The 20,605-nt window shown below is 38.7% G+C and overlaps 1 protein-coding gene across 1 annotated transcript in view; it reads left to right on the top strand.

Annotated features, from left to right (window-relative positions):
• Positions 1-20,605, top strand: part of MICU2 (mitochondrial calcium uptake 2) — a 104,211-nt gene that overhangs the window by 70,668 nt on the left and 12,938 nt on the right. Inside the window, exons 5-8 of the mRNA XM_025364091.1 lie at positions 4,286-4,333; positions 5,631-5,713; positions 12,790-12,855; positions 17,740-17,837. Coding sequence (XP_025219876.1) covers positions 4,286-4,333; positions 5,631-5,713; positions 12,790-12,855; positions 17,740-17,837 — 295 coding nt within the window. The remainder of the gene's footprint in view (positions 1-4,285; positions 4,334-5,630; positions 5,714-12,789; positions 12,856-17,739; positions 17,838-20,605) is intronic.

Raw genomic sequence — 20,605 nt, 5'->3', positions numbered from 1 at the left:
TACCTTTGGCCCTGAGTCCTTCTTTTATTTGCTTGGGAGCCATTAGGGTATGGTGCCCAGCACAGAAGGGTAAACACATTCCCAATGTCATCACCCTCTGCAGGTCTTTATTCTTCCTGTCTGAACTACCATAGTAGTTTTTTCTCATTGCTGCTTCCACATGAGGTTATTTCAGACAACCACTTTGCAGTTTTCATATCCAGCTTCATCTATCTTAAATAGGTTTCCTATTTATACCACATCCACTTAATTAAAATTTTTACCAATCGTTCGAAGATTACTGTTAGAGTTACTTCCTCTGTGGCACCTTTGATTATCTAAACTCTGGAAATGCTTGCACATTTTTCTAACTTCTTGTAACTCTTACTATTCGTATCTCTCTATGGTATCTAGTATTTTCTGTAAACATCTGTGTTTTGGCCTCCTAATGGAAGTGTACACCATCTGTGAAGAATTCCTGTCAAAACCAAACTTGAATCTTAGCACACATCTGGATTTAAGTACCGTTTGTAGAAAATACAGAAGGTAGAGGAACATGTGAAATGATACCAAGGACATACAGTCATCAGAATTTTATAGACTGTTGGAAATTTTATAGGACAAATGACTTTTTCAATAATTAAATTGAAAGGTAGGGGCAAAAAAGACAAGGGAGAAAACCTATATATTAAGAGAGACATAAGAAACAGGAAGGCTGGGCGCAGTGGCTCACACCTGCAGTCCCAGCACTTTGGGAGGCCAAGGCAGGAGGATCACTTGAGCCCAGGAGTTCGACACCAGCCAGGGCAACATAGGAAGACCCTGTCTCTGCAAAAAAAAAAAAAAAAGTATTTTAATTAGCTGGATATTGTGGCACATGCCTGTGGTCCCAGCTACTCAGGAGGCTGAGAGATGGGAGGATCACTTGAACCTGGGAGGTTAAGGCTGCAGTGAGCCATTACTGTGCCACTACACTCTAGCCCGGGCAACAGAGTGAGACTTTGTTCAAAAAAATAATAATAATAAATAAATTAGACTACATCAAAATTAAGAACATTTGTGAATCGAAGAACACTGTCAAGAGAGTGAAAAAAAGATCCACAAATGGGAGAAAATATTTTCAAATTGTATACGTATATATTATAAGGGATAATAACCAGAATATATAAAGAACTATACAAAACATTTTTAATGGGAAAAGGACTCAAATAGAAATTTCTCAGAATAAGATATAGCCATGGCTAATAAGCACATTCATTGATACTCAGCATCACTGATCATCAGGGAAATGTAAATCAAAGCCACAATGAGATAGCACGTTTCATTCATTAGGTTGACAGCTAAAAAAAAAAAAAAAAAAACAGAAAATACAAGTGTTGAGGATGTGGAAAAATTTGGTAGAAATTTGTATTTCCACAGCTGCTGTGGAAAAGGTAGGGTGATTCCTCAAAAATTAAACAGCATTGGCCGGGCGCGGTGGCTCACGCCTGTAATCCCAGCACTTTGGGAGGCCGAGGCAGGCGGATCACGAGGTCAGGAGATCGAGACCATCCTGGCTAACACGGTGAAACCCCGTCTCTACTAAAAATACAAAAATAAATTAGCAGACGAGGTGGCGGGCGCCTGTGGTCCCAGCTACTCGGGAGGCTGAGGCAGGAGAATGGCGGGAACCCAGGAAGCGGAGCTTGCAGTGAGCCAAGATTGTGCCACTCACTTCAGCCTGGGCGACAGAGCCAGACTCTGTCTCAAAAAAAAAAAAAAAAAAAAAAATTACAACAGCATTACCGTATGATGCAGCAGTTCTGCTTCTGGGTATATACCCAAAAGAAATGAAAGCAGGGGCTCAAACAAATATTTGTACACCAATATTTGTAGCTGCATTATTCACAGTAGCCACATGGTAGAAACACCCCAAGTGTCCGTCAGCAGGTGAACGGATAAACAAAATGTGGTACATACGTGCAATGGAATATTATTCAGCCTTAAAAAGGAAGGAAATTCTGACACATGCTGCAGTATGAATGAACCTTTAAAACATTATGCCAAGTGAAATAAGTCACAAAAGGACAAATATCGTATAATTCATCTTATATGAAGTACCTAGATAGAATAGGCAACTTCACAGAGACAGAAAGTGGAATAGAGTTTACAGGGGCTAGAGGCAGGAATGGGTGGTGGGATTCAGGAGTTAACGTTTAATGTGTACAGTTCTTCTGTTTAGCATGATGAAAAATTTCTGATGATGGTTGTACAACAGTGTGAATGTACTTAATGCTACCAAATTTAACAATGGTTTAAGTGGTGAATTGTATGTTATGTTTATTTTACCACAATATTTAAAAACAGGTGATTTAAGAGACCTACTTACCAAGTGCAATGTGAGGACTTCTCTTTGGATGCTCATCTGAATATACCTGAAAACTTGTCTAAAACAGGAAAATTGATAATGCTGATTTGAATGTGAAAATGTTAAGGAATTATTGACACTTTTTTAGGTGTGGTAACTATTTGGCAGGGAGGTTTTTTTAGATACACAGGCTGAATTTTTTACTGTGAAATGATATGTATATGTGGGTTTTGTTTCACAATAATCCAGTGGGAGGTAGGGAGTGAAAAGGAATATAGATAAAGCAAGACCTGCCATGAGTTGATAATTATTGGCGCAGAGTTTCGTTGTGTTATTTATTATAATTATATATAATTCATATTATTCTCTCTGTTGTTGCATATGATTCAAGTTTTCCATGACTAAAGAAGTGTTTTTAATTGTTAATTGTGCATTTTGCTATTATACCAATCTTTTGATCCGGAGGGAACAGTTGTTATTTAGCTTATCAAGAAGCCATGGTTTTTGAGATACCGTTTCTATATTTAATGTAATTTTTTTCATTGTAAGCAACCTAAAACCTGACACAATATACTTGAGCAAGCAAGAAAGTTTAGTGACTAGACACAGTTAGCTTCAAACACAGCTTCATCCAGGGCTCAAACATCACCATATTCATTTTCCGATCTGGCAATTAAAGACTGGCTACGTTCTCGTGCTCTAAATACTGGCCGCTGGCAGTTCCAGGCACTCTCTCCATTGCCTCACATTCCTGAGAATAACATTCTCACATCGCCAAAGCCCAGCACAAAATAAAAATGTGAAAGTCAGTTATCCAGCATTTGCATGAGAAATCCTGCTGTACTACTCTGAGTGGCCCAACTTAGATGTGAGCCCATCCCTGAACCAGTCCCTGGAACCAGACAGCGCAACCTGCTTATTAGCTTGGGCCTGAGCTACTTGCCCATCCCTGCATCAGTTCCACAGAAATGCAGTGATTGGCTTTAGCCAATTAGCATTTATTTGCAGAGGCAAAGGTAGGGTCATCCTACCCAAACTGCATATTTGAGACTGTCTAAGAATGATTTTCCAAAGGAAAAATAAAGTAACTGCTACAAAGAACTAATTACTACATCTTAAATAATGTAATTTGACTCTCAGTATATCCAAGTCTCTGTTATTCTACTGCATTTATAAATTTGCTTCACTTGAGGTGCTGTGAATAGTAAAAATTTAATTAGAAGTTACGTAAAGTGCCATGTAAATAAAACTTGTCGTGGATGCCTGTTATGTGCAAGCCAGCTTCCACTCCTTTTCTGTATTAGTCAATGTTCTCCACAGAAACAGAACCAATAGGAGATACAGATAGATTTGCTGTGAAGAATTGGCTCATGCAATTATGGAGGTACAGAAGTCCCGTGATCTGCCATCTGCAAGCTGTAGACCCAGAAAAGCTGGTGGTGTAATTCAGTCCTCGTTTGGAGGCCTGAGAACCAGGGGAGCTAGTGGTGTCAACCCCAGTCTGAGGGTAGAAGATAAAATGTCCCAGCTCAAGAAGTGAGGCAGGAAAAAGGGTGAATTTCTCCTTCCTCCGCTTTTTGTTCAGCAGAGTGGATAATGCTCACCCTCACTGGGGAGGACAGCCTGCTTTACCAAGTCTACCAATTTAAATGCTCATCTCACAGACACACCCAGAAACCATGGTTGATCTGGCTGCTCAAGATGTTCAGTCTGACACAGTCAAACTGACACTTAACACCAACCGTCACAACCTCCTTACTAGTAACAGTACCTGATGAACCATAGTTTCTTTTTTTAAGTATTAGGTCTCTACTTCAACTATTATTAAAAAATGTCCACTGCATCAAAGAGAGGTAATTTCAAGTAAAATTATTTTTTTATTCGGTGAAATTTCAATGTTAATGTCTCTGTATATTCTAAAGCTTATTTTCTGGTATGTTTTTATTTTATCTCTTTCAGGGCTAATTTCATATACTGAGTATCTTTTCTTGCTTACAATCCTCACTAGTAAGTATCCCACAGTTTTTCTCAGAGATCATGTGGAATTCTGTGTTCTTACCAAACAGGATTTTAAAAGTTTGGTATTTATGTCTTTATCGTTAAAAACATTATTGATACCTTAGTTTCTGTATCTACAAAATGATAATGTTGGATTAGGTTATCCCCGTGGGTCTCTTCTACGTCCTGTGCACTGTAGCAGCCCATCGCTTTGTCTCTTTAATAGGAAGTTTGTTGAACAAGAGAATCATAGTGGTAGTCTTGCCTTTAAAAATGCTTATCTGACATTACACAAAATACTTAACCAGTACTCTTCAAAATGTGAAGGTCATGGAAAACAAGGAGAGACTGAGACACTGATACAGATTAGAGAAGACTCAGGAGACATGACAGATAAATACAACATGGTATCTTATATTTAATCCTGGAATAGGAAAACAGCATTAGTGAAAAAACGTGAAACCCAGATAAAGTCGATAGTGTAGTTCATAATGCTGTGCCATGTTAATTTATTAGTCTTTATAAATGTACTATGGTTATGTAAGATGTTAACATTGGAGAAAGACCAGGTGTGGTGGCTCACCGCAGCACTTTAGCTTGAGCCCAGGAGTTTGAGACCAGCTTGGGCAACATGGTAAAACCCCATCTCTATACAAAAATTTAAAAATTTGCAAGGTGTGATGGTGCACACCTGTAGTCCCAACTACTTGTTGGGGCTGAGGTGGGAAGATTGCTTGAGCCCAGCAGGTTGAGGCTGCAGTGAACTGTGATCACGCTACTGCACTCCAGCCTGGTGACAGAGTGAGACCCTGTCTCAAAAAAAAAAGAAGAGAAAAATTAGAGGAAGCTGAGGAAAGAGTATATGGGGACTCTCTGGACTCTCTGTACTATTTTACAAAATTCCTGTAAGTCTAAAATGATTGCAAAATACATTGGTTTTTTTTTTTTTAAGGTACTCTGAGAAAGGGAAATAAAAAGTAATCATTAATTTGAAAATAACCAAGGTCCTGTAAGAATAGAAAAGCCCCTACTAGAGCTAAAGAAATAAATTAAGCCTACAAACTAATTTTGCATTGAAAGGCAGAACGCTTACTGGCAGAGCAGCAGCGCCTGTGGAAAGGGTGTTGGAGAAGCAGGGAACAAAGCCATGACACCAAATACCAGCCTTTGGAATTGGTATAAGAAATCATTATTTTTCTGAGTAGGCACTTACTTATACAGTTTCTGCTAGTTTATGTCAAATTTGAAGATCTCTCCAACTTGCTTTTCATCAACATTTAAATATTCATTTTTCACTTCACTGCAGAACCCCATTCTGGATTTCATGTTGCTTTTAAAATGCTGGATACAGATGGTAATGAGATGATTGAAAAAAGGGAATTTTTTAAGGTAAGTAGATGCTAATTATTTTAGGTTTATCATAAAATACCTGGATGTTTGTGTGATGATTTTACATTTCCATTAAAATCAAAATTGTATTCATTGTTTGCATATGAACTATCAGGAAATTATTTGGACATTCAGAAATACTAAATTTTCTGTAATACAGCCGTGAAGACACCAATAAGTGAACTGTATAAGATTCCAAAAAGAGAAGTAAGCTGAAGCATCTGTTTTTTAGGGTTATATTTTTATGATTTCAGCAAATAATATGGTAAGAGTTCCATAGGATATATATTTTTTAAAGAATATATGTTGAAGATATGCTAAAATACTAAAAATTATTAAAGAAATACAAAAATAATAGACATAATAAAAACTTAAGCCTTCATAAAGAATTGGAAAAAAGTGAAAATGCCGCAATAGTTATAAATTGGTACAAATTTTCCAGGAATTTGCTCTAAGGCTAATATTTGAAGAGCTGAAAACGTGTTTAAATGGTATTTTCTAAGATGTAACTGTAGAACACCCAACAAGTAAATTTTACTCTGTTCCCAAAAATTTGGTGGTAATACAAAAAAATAAAAATAAAAAATACCTCAGTGCACATCAACAGTTTGGTATGTGCCAGTTAGGGTTAAGTGTCTTTAATCTATTGCTGTGCTTTATGGAGAAAAGAAAACATAGATAAATATATAGCATAGTGCTTAGCACATACTAGCTATCATTGAGGAATTAATGAGTGCTTATGTAAATAACAAATTAGGCGTGTACATAAATGGCTTATGACATTTTTTTAAAAGCCTTTGTGATATGAAGCAAATGAACCTCTTACATTGCTGGTGGGAATAAAATGATACACAAATGTTAGAAAACAAAACCTGGCAGCTTCTTTTAAAGTAAAATATATCCTTGGCATATGACCTAGCAATTCCACTCTTATTTAGTCAAGGAAAACGTATTCACCCAAGACTGTATTCATGATAGCCAAAACTAGAAACAACCAAAATGTTCAAGTGAGTGGATAAACGAATAGGATCCATACAATAGAATACTTAACAGTAAAAAGGAACAAACCACTGATAAATGCAGCAACATGGACGAGTACATACTGTATGATTACATCTATGTGAAGTTTCAGAAAAGGGGACTTGCCTAATAAAAGCAGATCACTGGTTGCCTGAGGCCAGGAGGGAGTGAGGAATTGACTGCAAAGAAAAACGAGAGAACTTTTGGAGTACTGGAAATATCTTAAATCTTCTTTGGAGTGGTGGTTACGTTGGTATATAAATTTGTCAAAACTCATCCGGTTGCATGATCCTGAAAGCAAAAAATGCATTTTAAAGGGGTACAGTTGCCGGGCGTGGTGGCTCACGTCTATAATCCCAGCACTTTGGGAAGCCGAGGTGGGTGGATCACGAGGTCAGGAGATCGAGACCATCCTGGCTAACATGGTGAAACCCCGTCTCTAATAAAAATATAAAAATGTAGCCGGGCGTTGTGGCGAGCGCCAGTAGTCCCAGCTACTTGGGAGGCTGAGGCAGGAGAATGGCGTAAACCCGGGAGGCGGAGCTTGCAGTGAGCCGAGATCCGGCCACTGCACTCCAGCCTAGGCGACAGAGCGAGACCTCATCTCAAAATAAAGGGGGGGGGGTACATTTTACTGTATGCAAATTGATTCAAAATCCATCTTGTTCTAGAGCCCGTGCTCTTTCCTCAGTGTCAGCCCTCCTCATTTGAAGAATTCTTAGGAGGCCTGAGTTGAGAAAGATCCTGACTCTGAGCTTGGAAATGTTGGGCTTGAGCAATTGAATGGACATTCCTACAGATGGACAAGTATAGCAAGCAACTGGAGATCAGTAATGTGGCCAGGATTGGGGAACATCCTCATAGGGGGGATAATTAAGTCCTGAAAATATAAGACCCCAAAGGGGAAGAATATAGAGTGAAAAGGGTTAAGACCAGAGACCTGGGGGAGCAGTGTTTCATTTACGAGCTCAAACTGAGGTTGAGAAGCCAAAGAATGCACCAGAGAAGGAGCAGAACAGTGATCAGAATACCAGAGAGCCCAGAGAGTGCAGGATAATGGAGTCTGAGGAAGACAAGAGCAACTGGAGAGGGAGTGTTCAAAGACACCGAACTCGGGGCCAGGCACGGTAGCTCACGCCTGTAATCTCAGCATTTGGGGAGGCTGAGGCGGGCGGATCACCTGAGGGCGGCAGTTTAAGACCAGCCTGACCAACATGGAGAAACCCTGTCTCTACTAAAAAGACAAAAAATTAGCCAGGCGTGGTGGTACATGCCTATAATCCCAGCTACTCAGGAGGCTGAGACAGGAGAATCACTTGAACCCAGGAAGCGGAGGTTGCGGTGAGCCAAGATCACACCATCACTCTGCAGCCTGGGCAACAGGAGCGAAACAGTGTCAAAAATAACAATAAAAATAGTAAAAAAAATAAAGACACCGAACTCTTAACAATAAAAAGTGGGCAGCTAGTTGGAGACTGAGTAGAGAGCCCCTGAAATTGTGTAAGTCAGTAGGAACCATTACAGAGCAGTTTCAAAAGAGTCGTGGGGACTGATACCACAGAGCAAAAGGCTGAAGAGGAGTGAATAGAACTTCAAAAACTGGTAGCAGTAGATAAAAATATTCATTTGAGATATTTAAGGACTTAATCAAATACCTCAAATAAATATTTGAAGGAAACATGTTTGCACAAGTAGGACCTGAAATACCAGTGTCATAAGTCACAAGGGACCATCCAGTTACTTCTCTCTACCTTGAGGACAAGAATTGGATAGATTTAAAACTATTGTTATTCATAGGGGGGTAATTTGTATGAAAAGGCCATGTACCTAAATCAGTGAAATTCTATTAGGTTAGCTAAGCTGTGAGGATTTGCACTTACCATAATCCTGTCAGACCTGGGAGGATTTTATTTCTGTTTTTATTCCTGGGAGTCACAAGGCACACAGAGCCAAATCTTGGGAGTACTGGACCCACTGTACACACATCCGAGAATAGGAAAGCTGGAGGCGATTTTTAAAAGTGGGCTAGCGGAGCCCCCGATAATAATAGTGGGCGTCATACTCATGAGCACCAAAGTTTTGATACACTGGTAATGTTTAGTGATGTGTGGCCAGATCGCAAAGTCTGCAGACAAAGGAGATCCTGAGCATGAAACTGAACATGAAAAAAGGCAATAGAAGGCATATTGTTGTTGTTTTCACGGGGCTACATTGATATGCCTTTTACTGTACAGTCCTTATTGTACCTACAGCCTTTACACCTGAAATTGTTATGCATACCTACTTTAAAATTCTTTCCGATACATTTTTTCACACAATAGCTTAACATGCTGAATCTATGGAACAATTTCTGAATACCACAGATACCTCCATAAATGTTAGAAAATTGTTTTATGATCACCTCATGAATTAAGAAAATATCAAAAAGAATATGTAAAGATACATCATTGGTTTTGTTTTTAAGTATATAAAGGTCACCATTGTAAACATGAAAGAAGATTCTTTGTGCTCATCGTAGAAATGAGCCACTAAACTTGATTACCCATAGAGCTGATACAGCATGTCATTTAAAAAAAAAAAAAGCATTGAAGAGGAAAAACTACATTTACATTAATTATTTCAATAGTTATTTCACTTCCATGGTCTTTGTATTAGTAAACCTAAGTATGTAGCGTGTGTGTGTGTGTGTGTAGACGGAGCCTCGCTCTGTCACCCAGGCTGGAGTGGTGCAGTGGCACAATCTCGGCTCACTACAACCTCCGCCTTCCGGATTCAAGCGATTCTCCTGCCTCGGCCTCCCGAGTAGCTGGGATTACAGGCATGTGCCACTGTGCCCGGCTAATTTTTGTATTTTTAGTAGAGACAGGGTTTCACCATGTTGGCCAGGCTGGTCTCGAACTCCTGACCTCAGGTGACCATCCATGTCGGCCTCTCAAAGTGCTGGGATTGCAGGCTTGAGCCACTGTGCCTGGCTGTATGTAGCGTCTTATATTTGAAATTTTCTTCAAAGAACCAAATAGTTGTTTTAACATCAAAAAAGCATATTTAAAAAGCAGGGATTTATCTTAGCTTATCTAAATGTTTTCCTAGTAGACTTTATTTATTGTTTTCCCCACCATATATGTACTAGAAAAGTAATGAGAATCACTTTAATACCTAAAATATAAATGTAACAAAGTGATTTGAGTAGCAAATGTAAAAGTAATAATGAAGTATGGTAATAAAAGCCTTGTGAAGATGCCCTAAAATACAGATTGCCTCACTTTGTTACTTTTGTGTTTTGTGAATGTTCATGTTTTATTAACATTCAGATCTGAAAACTGTGTTAGTAAGTGTATTGCTTACTTCTTTATCCCAAGAACTCATAAAATAGCAACTGTCTGTGTGAGCTGTTCTCTGTCAGCTAATAATAAAAAATACCAACCGTGATCAAAGCCAGTAATGGTTAATCCATTTAATCTTTACCTTGATCAATGGTACATGTGCTTATGTGGGATACATGCCAGGGTTTGAGTGCAATCTCTCTAAACAGTAGATTAATGACAGGTCTGTTTCCTGGTGTCGGTTGCTCTTAGGTGGTCCTTTATTTCACGTTGCTTTCATATTGGTGGGAAGGACTGCACACTTAATATAGTAGCATTATAGTTTTGTCATACTAAATACACCTGCTAGAGTTATTTTTAAATAAATGTAGATACCTTTTACATGAGTTATCAGGGAAATGCAAGTTAAAACCACAACGACATACTACTACGCTTAAGAGAATGACCAAAATTAAAAAGACTGGTCACATCAAATGTTGGTGAGAATGTGAAGGAACCAGAATTCACTTTGGAAAATAGTTTGGCAGTTTCTTATACAGTTAAACAGATCTGTTATCCAAAAAAAAGTTAAAACTCACATCCACAAAATTGAGTTGTAAAAGATGTTTGTGGCATTTTGATTCACAGTAGTCAAAAACTGGAGCCATGAAAACATCTATCAACAGGTGAATGAATAAATAGTGCTGTATTCATAAAATGTAATAAAACGCAACAATAAATGGCAACAGACTACTGACAGGCAAACAACATGGGTGAATCTCAAGACCATTATGCTGAGTGAAAGCAGGTGGATACAAAAGAATACATACTATTTAATTTGATTTATTTCAGTTTCTAAACTAGGAGAAACTAATTTAGGTGGGGAAAACAGAACTGTCTCTGTGGGAACAAGAATAAAAGAGAAACCAGGATTGACTGGGAAGAGACACAAAGAAACTTTGTCAAAATTGTATGGCTGATATTTGTACATTTTAATATATGTAATTTTTCCTGAAGAGCTGTAAATAATAATTGGGAGGGGGACAGGGAGCAGGCAGAGGTACAGATGAGCCAGGAATGGCAGAATACTGATAATTATTGAAGATAAATAATGTTTATATGGTGACTTATTATAGAATTATGTTCATTTGACTTATGTTTGAAATTTTCTGTAATAAAAATTTTTAAGAGGTTCTAGGGGAATAAGCACAGGGAGAAATGTTTGGATATTGAATTTGGCATTATACCATTTGATTGTCAACTTTTAAAATAAAAGGCAAAATAGATATAAAACTTTTTAACTTTTTTCCTAAAATAAATAAGTAGGAGAAAGGGGGGCATTGAAAACTGGCTGAGCGATTTAGAGAACTAGAAATAAACCACTTGCCTAAAACAAACATAATAGAAATAGCTAAATTCGCCAGGCGCGGTGGCTCAAGCCTGTAATCCCAGCACTTTGGGAGGCCGAGACGGGTGGATCACGAGGTCAGGAGATCGAGACCATCCTGGCTAACACGGTGAAACCCCGTCTCTAATAAAAAATACAAAAAACTAGCCGGGCGAGGTGGCGGGTGCCTGTACTCCCAGCTACTCGGGAGGCTGAGGCAGGAGAATGGTGTAAACCCGGGAGGCGGAGCTTGCAGTGAGCAGAGATCATGCCACTGCACTCCAGCCTGGGCGACAGAGCGAGACCTCATCTCAAAAAAAAAAAAAAAAAAGAAATAGCTAAATTTGAAATAATTAATATGGAATTAATTGCAGCAGTTTTCAAACTGTTAAATAGCCTAGAAAAAAATGGATAGAGATTTGTCTCCTAATTGATTTGAATCCATAGTTTGGGATTTTGTCTATATCTGATTCTTTTAAAATGCTTTCTTTTTTAAATTTGCTTTCCATATGAGGATTGATACAAATGATTCTGAAAGGCAGGTAGGTTTTTTAATGTACTCAATTTCAAAGTACTATTTACAACATCCTAATTAGTAGAAATGTAAGTCTTTAAATTATTTTAATGCTTTTTAAATGCATAAAGGGAAAAGGAAGACTATGTGTATGAAATAAATAGCTTTTTAAAAACTATAGGCCGGGCACAGTGGCTCACACCTGTAATCCCAGCACTTTGGGAGGCTGAGGCGGGTGGATCACGAGGTCAGGAGATCGAAACCATCCTGGCTAACATGGTGAAACACCGTCTCTACTAAAAATACAAAAAATTAGCTGGGCGTGGTGGCAGGTGCCTGTAGTCCCAGCTACTCAGGAGGCTGAGGCAGGAGAATGGCGTGAACCCGGGAGGCAGAGCTTGCAGTGAGCAGAGATCATGCCACTGCACTCCAGCCTGGATGACAGAGCGAGACTCTGTCTCAAAAGAAAAAAAAAACCTATTTGCTTGAAAATGTTGCCATAAACTAGTGATACAACTAATTATGAATAAAAATTCTCTTGAAAGGATAGCATAATCTTGAAGTTCTTATAGAGTGCTGCCTAAGAACATGTATCTATTAAATAAGCTAGCTTTCTTAGTAGAAAATTGTAGTAATAATACTGTTAATACTTTTGTTATCTCTTTTGTCCTTTTATTCTTACATTGTCTGAGAGAAAAAGATACTAGGAGTTATGATTAGAAAGAATTTAAGTCAATATTTAGCAAACAACTAGTATATATTTTATAACAACAACAAGTTGGCATCTGTTTTTTACGTTGTTTTGAAAAATCTGGTAGGCACACATGTAAACTCATGTTTGCAATCTTTATAGCTGCAGAAGATCATAAGTAAACAAGATGACATGATGACAGTGAATACTAATGAAACTGGATGTCAGGTATGTACAGATGATTTCCAAACAATTGATATTTATAATAGCTACTCTATTCTGTTTGTTCAGATAGTCCCAGTAGTTACCAATAGATTTGGTATCAGCAATTTAATTTTTTTAATAGTCATGCACCACATAACTTTACAGTCAACAGCAGACTGCATATACGTGGTGGTCTGAACAATAGGCTACGCTGTATAGCAGAGGTGTGTAGTGGGGTATGCCATCAAGGTTTGTGTAAGTACACTCTGATGTTCGCACAGTGACAATCACTTAACAATGCATTTCTCAGCAATATATGACTGTATTTTAAATATATGTACTATATTTACATGTTCCTGAACTCAGGTGGTGCACAGGAGTGTGTAGGTAGAACAGAATTTCCCTCCCAATCACACAGTTCTCCTCCCTGGGCAATTAGTGCTTTTCAGTTTCTTGTGTATTCTTCAGAGAGATTTTTATGCATATATAAGTATACATGTAAATAAGTAGATACATCCATATTATTTTTTCTGTTTTAATATAAGCAGTAACATACTATACATTGTTCCACACTCTTCTTTTTAAAGTTAATATATGTAAAAATGTCTTTTTTTTTTTTGAGATACAGAGTCTCACTCAGTCTCCCAGGCTAGAGTGCAGTGGCGCGATCTTGGCTCACTGCAACCTTCACCTTCCCAGTTCAAGCGATTCTCCTGCCTCTGTGTCCCAAGAAGCTGGGATTACAGGCGCATGCCACCCACACCCAGCTAATTTTTTGTATTTAGTAGAGACAGGATTTCACCATGTTGGTCAGGCTGGTCTCAAACTCCTGACCTCACGTGATCCGCCAACCTCGGCCTCCCAGATTGCTGGGATTACAGGTGTGAGCTACTGTGCCCCGCCCATACTTTTTTTAAAAGCACTCATTAAAACAAATAGGGCATGGAGGTGGGCATTGAACTTGGTAAAGAGCATCTACAAAAAACCTGCAGGTAACATACTTATTGATGAAAGACCGAATTATTTTCTGCTAACATCAGGAGCAAGGCAAGGATGTTCATTCTTGCTACTCTTGTTCAATACAGTGTTGAAAGTTCTAGCCACTTCAATAAGGCAAGACAAGGAAATAAAAGGCCTACTGACTGGAAAGTTAGAAATGAAACAGTCTCTTTTCATAGATGGCATTGTCTCTGTAGAAACTCCCAAGGAATCTGCAAAAAAAAATCACAAAACAAAACTTCTAGAGCTAATAATTGATTTTAGGAAGGTCATCAGGTACAAGAAAAATGTACAAAAATCAGTCACATGTGTATATACTATCAGTGAACACCAGGGACACTAAAATTTTAAATATAATACCATTTACAATTTTCAAAAAGTAGTGAAATTTCTTCAGCAAATGTTGCTGGTACAACTGGATATCTATATGTAAAAGAATAAAGTTGGATTCCTATCTCACACCATATATAAAAATTAATTGAAATGGATGTAAGAGCTAAACTTACAGAACTCTTAGAAGAAGACATAAGAGCAAAGCTTCATGGCACTGGATTTGGCAACAGTTTCTTAGATAATGATTTCTACAATCACAAGCAACAGAAGAAAAAGTAGATATATTGGATGTCATCAAAATTAAAAATTTGTCACTTTGGGAGGCTGAGGGGCAGATCACGAGGTCAGGAGATCGAGACCATCCTGGCTAACACGGTGAAACCCTGTCTCTACTAAAAATACAAAAAATTAGTCGGGCCTGGTGGCGGGCACCTATAGTCCCAACTACTCAGGAGACTGAGGCAGGAGAATGGCGTGAACCCAGGAGGCGGAGCTCGCAGGGAGCCTAGATCAAGCCACTGCACTCCAGCCTGGGTGACAGAGTGAGACTCCGTCTCAAAAAAAAAAAAAAGAAAAAATTAAAACTTTGTGTTCATCAGAGGACACAATCAAGAGTGTGAAAAGATAACGTAATGGAAGAAGATACTTGCAAATCACATATCTAATAAGGGTCTACTATCAGTATATATAAAGAACTCTTCTTACAGTTCAACAACAGAGTGATTAACAACCCAATTAAAAACAAGACAAAGGACTTCTAATATTTCTCCAAAGAAAATAGGCAAAAACAAACACATAAAAGGATACTCAGCACCTTTAATCATTAGTGCAATGCAAATTAAAACCATAGAGAGATATACAACCTTCCAAATGACTAAAAACAAACCACTGACACACTGAATGGTTGCAAGGATGAGAGAAACTGAATCACTCATTGCTAGTGGGAATGTAAAACACCACTCTGGAAAATGTGATTGTGCTCCTGGGATTGTACCCCAGAGAGATTAAAACCTATGTTCGTACACAGATGTTCTTAGCAGCTCAATTTGGCAGCATCCAGCCCAAACTGGAAACAATCTAGATACCTTTTGGTGAATAAACTGTGGGACTCCATTACCATGAAATACTGCTCTGCAATAAGAAGAAACACAATTGATATGGCAAAAGATACAGCAACCTGAATGAGTCTCCAGAGAATTATGCTGAGGGAAAAAAAAAAAATGCCAGTACTTAAAAGTTACAAACTATATGATTCTGTTTATATAACATGTTTGAAATGACAACATTATGGAAATGGAGAATTAATTAATAGTTGTCAGAGGGTGGGAGTTACAAACTGATTAAAAGTTACAAACTGTATGATTCTATTTATATAACATATTTGAAATGACAACATTATGGAAATGGAGAATTCATTAATAGTTGTCAGAGGGTGGGAGCTGCAGGAAAGCTGATGTGGCTATAAAAGCAACCTGAGGGATCCTTGTGGTGAAGGAATATTCTGTATGTTGACTGTGAAGTTGTGATATTTTATCATAGTTGTGTAAGATGCTTCCACTGGAGGATCCTGAGCAAAGGCAGAGGATCTTTTTGTATTGTTTCTTACTTAGCATTGCATGTGTGAAATCTGTGGTTATCTCAACATAAAAAGGTAGTTTCTTTAAAGGTCTGGTGAGGAATACTCGTTTGTTCCTTGGGTTATCAGTTCTTCTAGACTGGGGGTTTTTGTGCCTTTTGCCTGATTTGTTCTTCTGCCATTTCTTGCTACAGTGTCTTTGTATAGTTGTCATGCCTTACGTTTTCCGCATGCTCATGCTCTGTCCAGAGCCTCTCTGCTCTGGTAGGGCATGAATGAGAGTCTCCTTAATACTCTTCCCACCCTAGCTAGAACTAATTTATCTTTTCCCCTGAGCTGCAGGGGATGCATTTTGCTCCACCATTTTGCATACTAAAGGAGAGAAGGGAGTTCCCTGGTCTAAATGTAACCCTTACTAGAGCACCTAGACTCCACTGTCTCTCTGTGATTCTATTAAAATGTCCCAGACCACAGCCCACTCCACCCTCCAAGGTATATCCCATTCTGATTATTCCCTCAGTTTAACATAGTGCCCTGAAAGATAGAAGCCCTTGAAGCCCTTCTTCACTCTGCTCAAGTCCCACCAAGCTCCAGGGAGGACCTTCTTCTAAAGAGTTTGCCATGACTTGTCTCAGGGTTGTCTTGTCACTCTGTTCATCTACTTACCACAGAATTGAAGGTTTTGATGAATTCCTCCTAAGGCAGTAATCTGACATCCCCCTTCTACTTCTGAGAAGCAGGATTGGGGGTGGTGGTAGGATTAGGAGACACACTAGACTGTCCCACACCTGAGTCTAGTGTTTCTCTGACTGCTCTTTTTCAAAATTTGTGGCTTAAGCTTGTACCCGCTTTTATTATTTGGTTGCCGATGGTTTTTTTGTTTGTTTTTTAGCAGTTTTGTTATTTTATTAAAGAATTAAGAATGTGGCCGGGCGCGGTGGCTCAAGCCTGTAATCCCAGCACTTTGGGAGGCCGAGACGGGAGGATCACAAGGTCAGGAGATCGAGACCATCCTGGCGAACATGGTGAAACCCTGTCTCTACTAAAAAATACAAAAAAAAAAAAAACTAGCCAGGTGAGGTGGCGGGCGCCTGTAGTCCCAGCTACTTGGGAGGCTGAGGCAGGAGAATGGCGTAAACCCAGGAGGTGGAGCTTGCAGTGAGCTGAGATCCAGCCACTGCACTCCAGCCTCGGCGACAGAGCGAGACTCCGTCTCAAAAAAAAAAAAAAAAAAAAGAATTAAGAATGTGCGAATCTGCCTCACTTAGTACGTTTAATGGAATTCTCACCTGTTAATTTTATAATTAGGAAAAGCGTTTTGTTTCTTGTATTTTGTATTCTTCAGAGATTTTTATGCATATATAAATATACATGTAAATAAGTAAATCGATACATCTGTGTTATTTTTTCTATGCTTATATGTTTTAATATAAGCAGTAACATGCTATACATTGTTCCACACTCTTCTTTTTTAAGTTAATATATGTAAAAATGTCTTTTTTTTTTTTTTTTTTTTGAGACAGAGCCTCACTCAGTCTCCCAGGCTAGAGTGCAGTGGCGCTCTGAAGAATACAAAAAAAAAGCAAAGTGTTTTGCAAGTATTTCCAACATTCAACAAAAGCTCAAAGACTTTCTTGCTTTAACTCTCTCAGTCCTGCTTCATTAGTAAAGGCCTAGAGATCATATTTTGAATTAACATTTATTTCACTATTGTAAACTTACTTTTTGGCCTGATCTAAGATCTTGTCTCATGCTGAAGTCCACCTTGAGTATTTTAGCCCTGACTGTTTCTTGCCTATTTAGCAACGATGGTTATGGAGTGTTATGCAAAATAACAGAAGGAATGGCTCTATCCCTCTTTTATAACTTTTGTTGTTGGTGTTGGTGGTGTTGTGAGAAGAATCCTTTCTGGGTATTATTCTAAGAGTTCTAAAATATTACTCTACAGATTCTATTTCTCTTATTTATAATTATTTTAAATTATTGTAACTTTTTAATAGGAAGCAACAGTGAAAGAACCTGAAATTAACACAACTCTTCAGATGCGTTTCTTTGGAAAAAGAGGACAAAGAAAACTTCATTATAAAGAATTTCGAAGGTAAATGCAAATATTTACATTCATTTAGGGAAATTTTATGAGTAAGAAATAAAGAGAAACAGAATATATTCATTTCCCAGAACTGCAGATCATAAAACTAAAATACTGTTTGTGGATTTTGTGGATCTGTATAGTATTTATCTCTGAGAACTAAACCTATGAAATAGAAACTAAAATTAGTATGCACAAAATATTCTAACTTATTATAGAAAGTAATATCTGTTTCATAGAATACAGTAATTCTTTTTAGTAACTTATTGTCTGCAGCAAAGAACCATGCCCCTAGCAATCAGTTGTTCGTTAGGCAAAACAAACCAACCCAAGTAAAACAACAACCATTTGTCATTTTCATGAGTCTTTGAGTTGGTTGGGCAGTTCTCCTGATTGGAACAGGATTGGCTGATCTTGACTGTACTCTTGCATTTGCAGTCTGCTAATGGGTTCGCTGGCTGCTGGCTTTTCTAAGATGGTCTCAACTGGGACACCTCAGCTCTGCTTCATGTAGTCTCTCATTCTCTAGCACAAGGGTTGGCAAACATTTTCTGCAAAGGCCTAAAGAGTAAATATGGTCTCTGTCACAACTACACAGCTCCATGGTTGCAGTGTGAGAGCAGCCATAAACAGTCCATTAAGAAATAGACATGACATGTTCCAGTAAAGCTTTATACTAACATTAGTTTTAAGTACTTATTTAACCTCCCTAAGCTCATTTCTTTATCTTAAAAGTGGACATAACAATGCTTACCTTATATGATTATTGTAAACATTAAAATACAGTGTCCTGTCTACTGTCTTCCCAATGCTAATAATTCCATGCACAGTGAGACAGTGCACCTCCCTGTGCTACTCCACTAACCACAGTCTTAAAACAAATACCAAAAAGCAGCACAGAACAGTGGGGAAAACACTGACTTGGGAGGCAGGAGACCGGCGTCTTACTCAGCTGAATCTAGTTCAGTAAAGATTTATAGAATGTGATATGTGTTGTTATGTGTCAAATTACCCCTCAAACACTAGGATAGTACCTTCTGGAAACTAGTAAACATGCAGAAAAACATGTAAACACATTGTGGTCAGTGCTTTCTTCAGTAAATAGGGTATCTGGGTAGCACGGAGATCACTTAGTGTGCCCTGTGGTGAAGGTTGGGACTCGGTGATCAGGGAAGGCTTTCTGGAAGAAACACAAAGCTGAATCTTGACAAACTAGCAGCGATTAACAGGCAGAAGTGGTTTGGGCAGGGAGGCATTTGAGGGAATGGGAATGATAACACAGCAGGAGCAAAGACGTAGAGGCGTGAAAGTGTGTGGTTTGTAAAGGGAGTGAGAAGCAGTAGAGTTGATAAAGCAGTAAGCGTAAGGTGAGGAGAACGGAGGCTGGGAAGTACGTGCTTACCTGTGTGACGGTTTTATACACCATAAGATAGAGGTAGCTTGTTGATTAACTCAGTGATGAGAGGCCCTGAAGAAGGCTACGTGAAGGATATTTGGTCAGATGTGCTCATCACTCTGGCAGCATAGTAAAGGATAGGTTTTATGAGAGAGAAGACCATTCAGATATTCCAGAAAAGAAGTAAGAGCCTCGGGACGGGCGCAGTGGCTCACGCCTGTAATTCCAGTACTTTGGAAGGCCGAGGCGGCGGATCACGAGGTCAGGAGATGAGACCATCCTGGCTAACACAGTGAAACTCCATCTCTACTAAAAATACAAAAATAAATTAGCCGGGCATGGTGGCGGCGCCTGTAGTCCCAGCTACTCGGGAGGCTGAGGCAGGAGAAGACGTGAACCCGGGAGGCAGAGTTTGCAGTGAGCCGAGATCGTGCCACTGCACTCCAGCCTGGGTGACAGAGCAAAACTCTGTCTCAAAAAAAAAGAAAAGAAAAGAAAGAAGAGCCTTGAACTAGTGTAGTGGCAATAAGGATTTTGAAGTGGAAAAGATTTCCAGACACAGTTAGGAGATAAAATTGTAGGGCTCAGTGATTGATTAGATTTAACGAATGAAGAAGAATGCATGAAAATCCAAGTGCCTCCTGCACTTCAGCCTGGGTGACACAGTGAGACTCTCTCAAGAAAAAAAAAAAAAAAAAGAGAGAGAAAGAAAGAGAAAAGAACATTAAATCTGGCCAGGCGCGGTGGCTCGTACCTGTATCCCAGCACTTTGGGAGGCCAAGGCGGGTGGATCACGAGGTCAGGAGTTCAAGGCCAGCCTGGCCAGCATGGTGAAACCCCATCTCTACTAAAAATACAAAAATTAGCCAGGTGAGGTAGCAGGCACCTGTAATCCCAACTACTTGGGAGGCCGAGTTAAGAGAAGTGCTTGAACCCAGGCAGCAGAGGTTACAGTGAGCCGAGATTGCGCCACTGCACTCCAGCCTGGGCAACAGGGTGAGACTCTGTCTCAAAAAAAAAAAACCAAAAAACCGAAATCTAAGTTTCTGAATTATATCCTAATCCCACTAATCCCAGTTTACCTGATAGCTACACTGAGTCGTTTAAGCTCTCTAGAACAATTTTTTTCAACAAAATTTTAAACCGTACCTCTTCTTATATATTTAAAATACCCCTCTCTCAGTGTTTTTTAAAGTTCCAAAAATATCATAATTTAAAACAAGGAAAGCTATTATAATACTGATATTGTCATATTACTGATAATTTTTCAAACTATATTCACAGAGATACTAATATATCACTCCTCTTTACTTTACGATTCCCTAACTAGTTAACTTTTTTTTTTTTTTTTTTTTTTTTTTTTTTTTTTTTTTTTTTTTTT

Source organism: Theropithecus gelada, chromosome 17 (assembly GCF_003255815.1).
Source record: "Theropithecus gelada isolate Dixy chromosome 17, Tgel_1.0, whole genome shotgun sequence".
Lineage (NCBI taxonomy): Eukaryota > Metazoa > Chordata > Mammalia > Primates > Cercopithecidae > Theropithecus > Theropithecus gelada.
The sequence above is the reverse complement of the archived record's forward strand: the minus strand, read 5'-3'. Positions and strand labels throughout refer to the sequence as shown.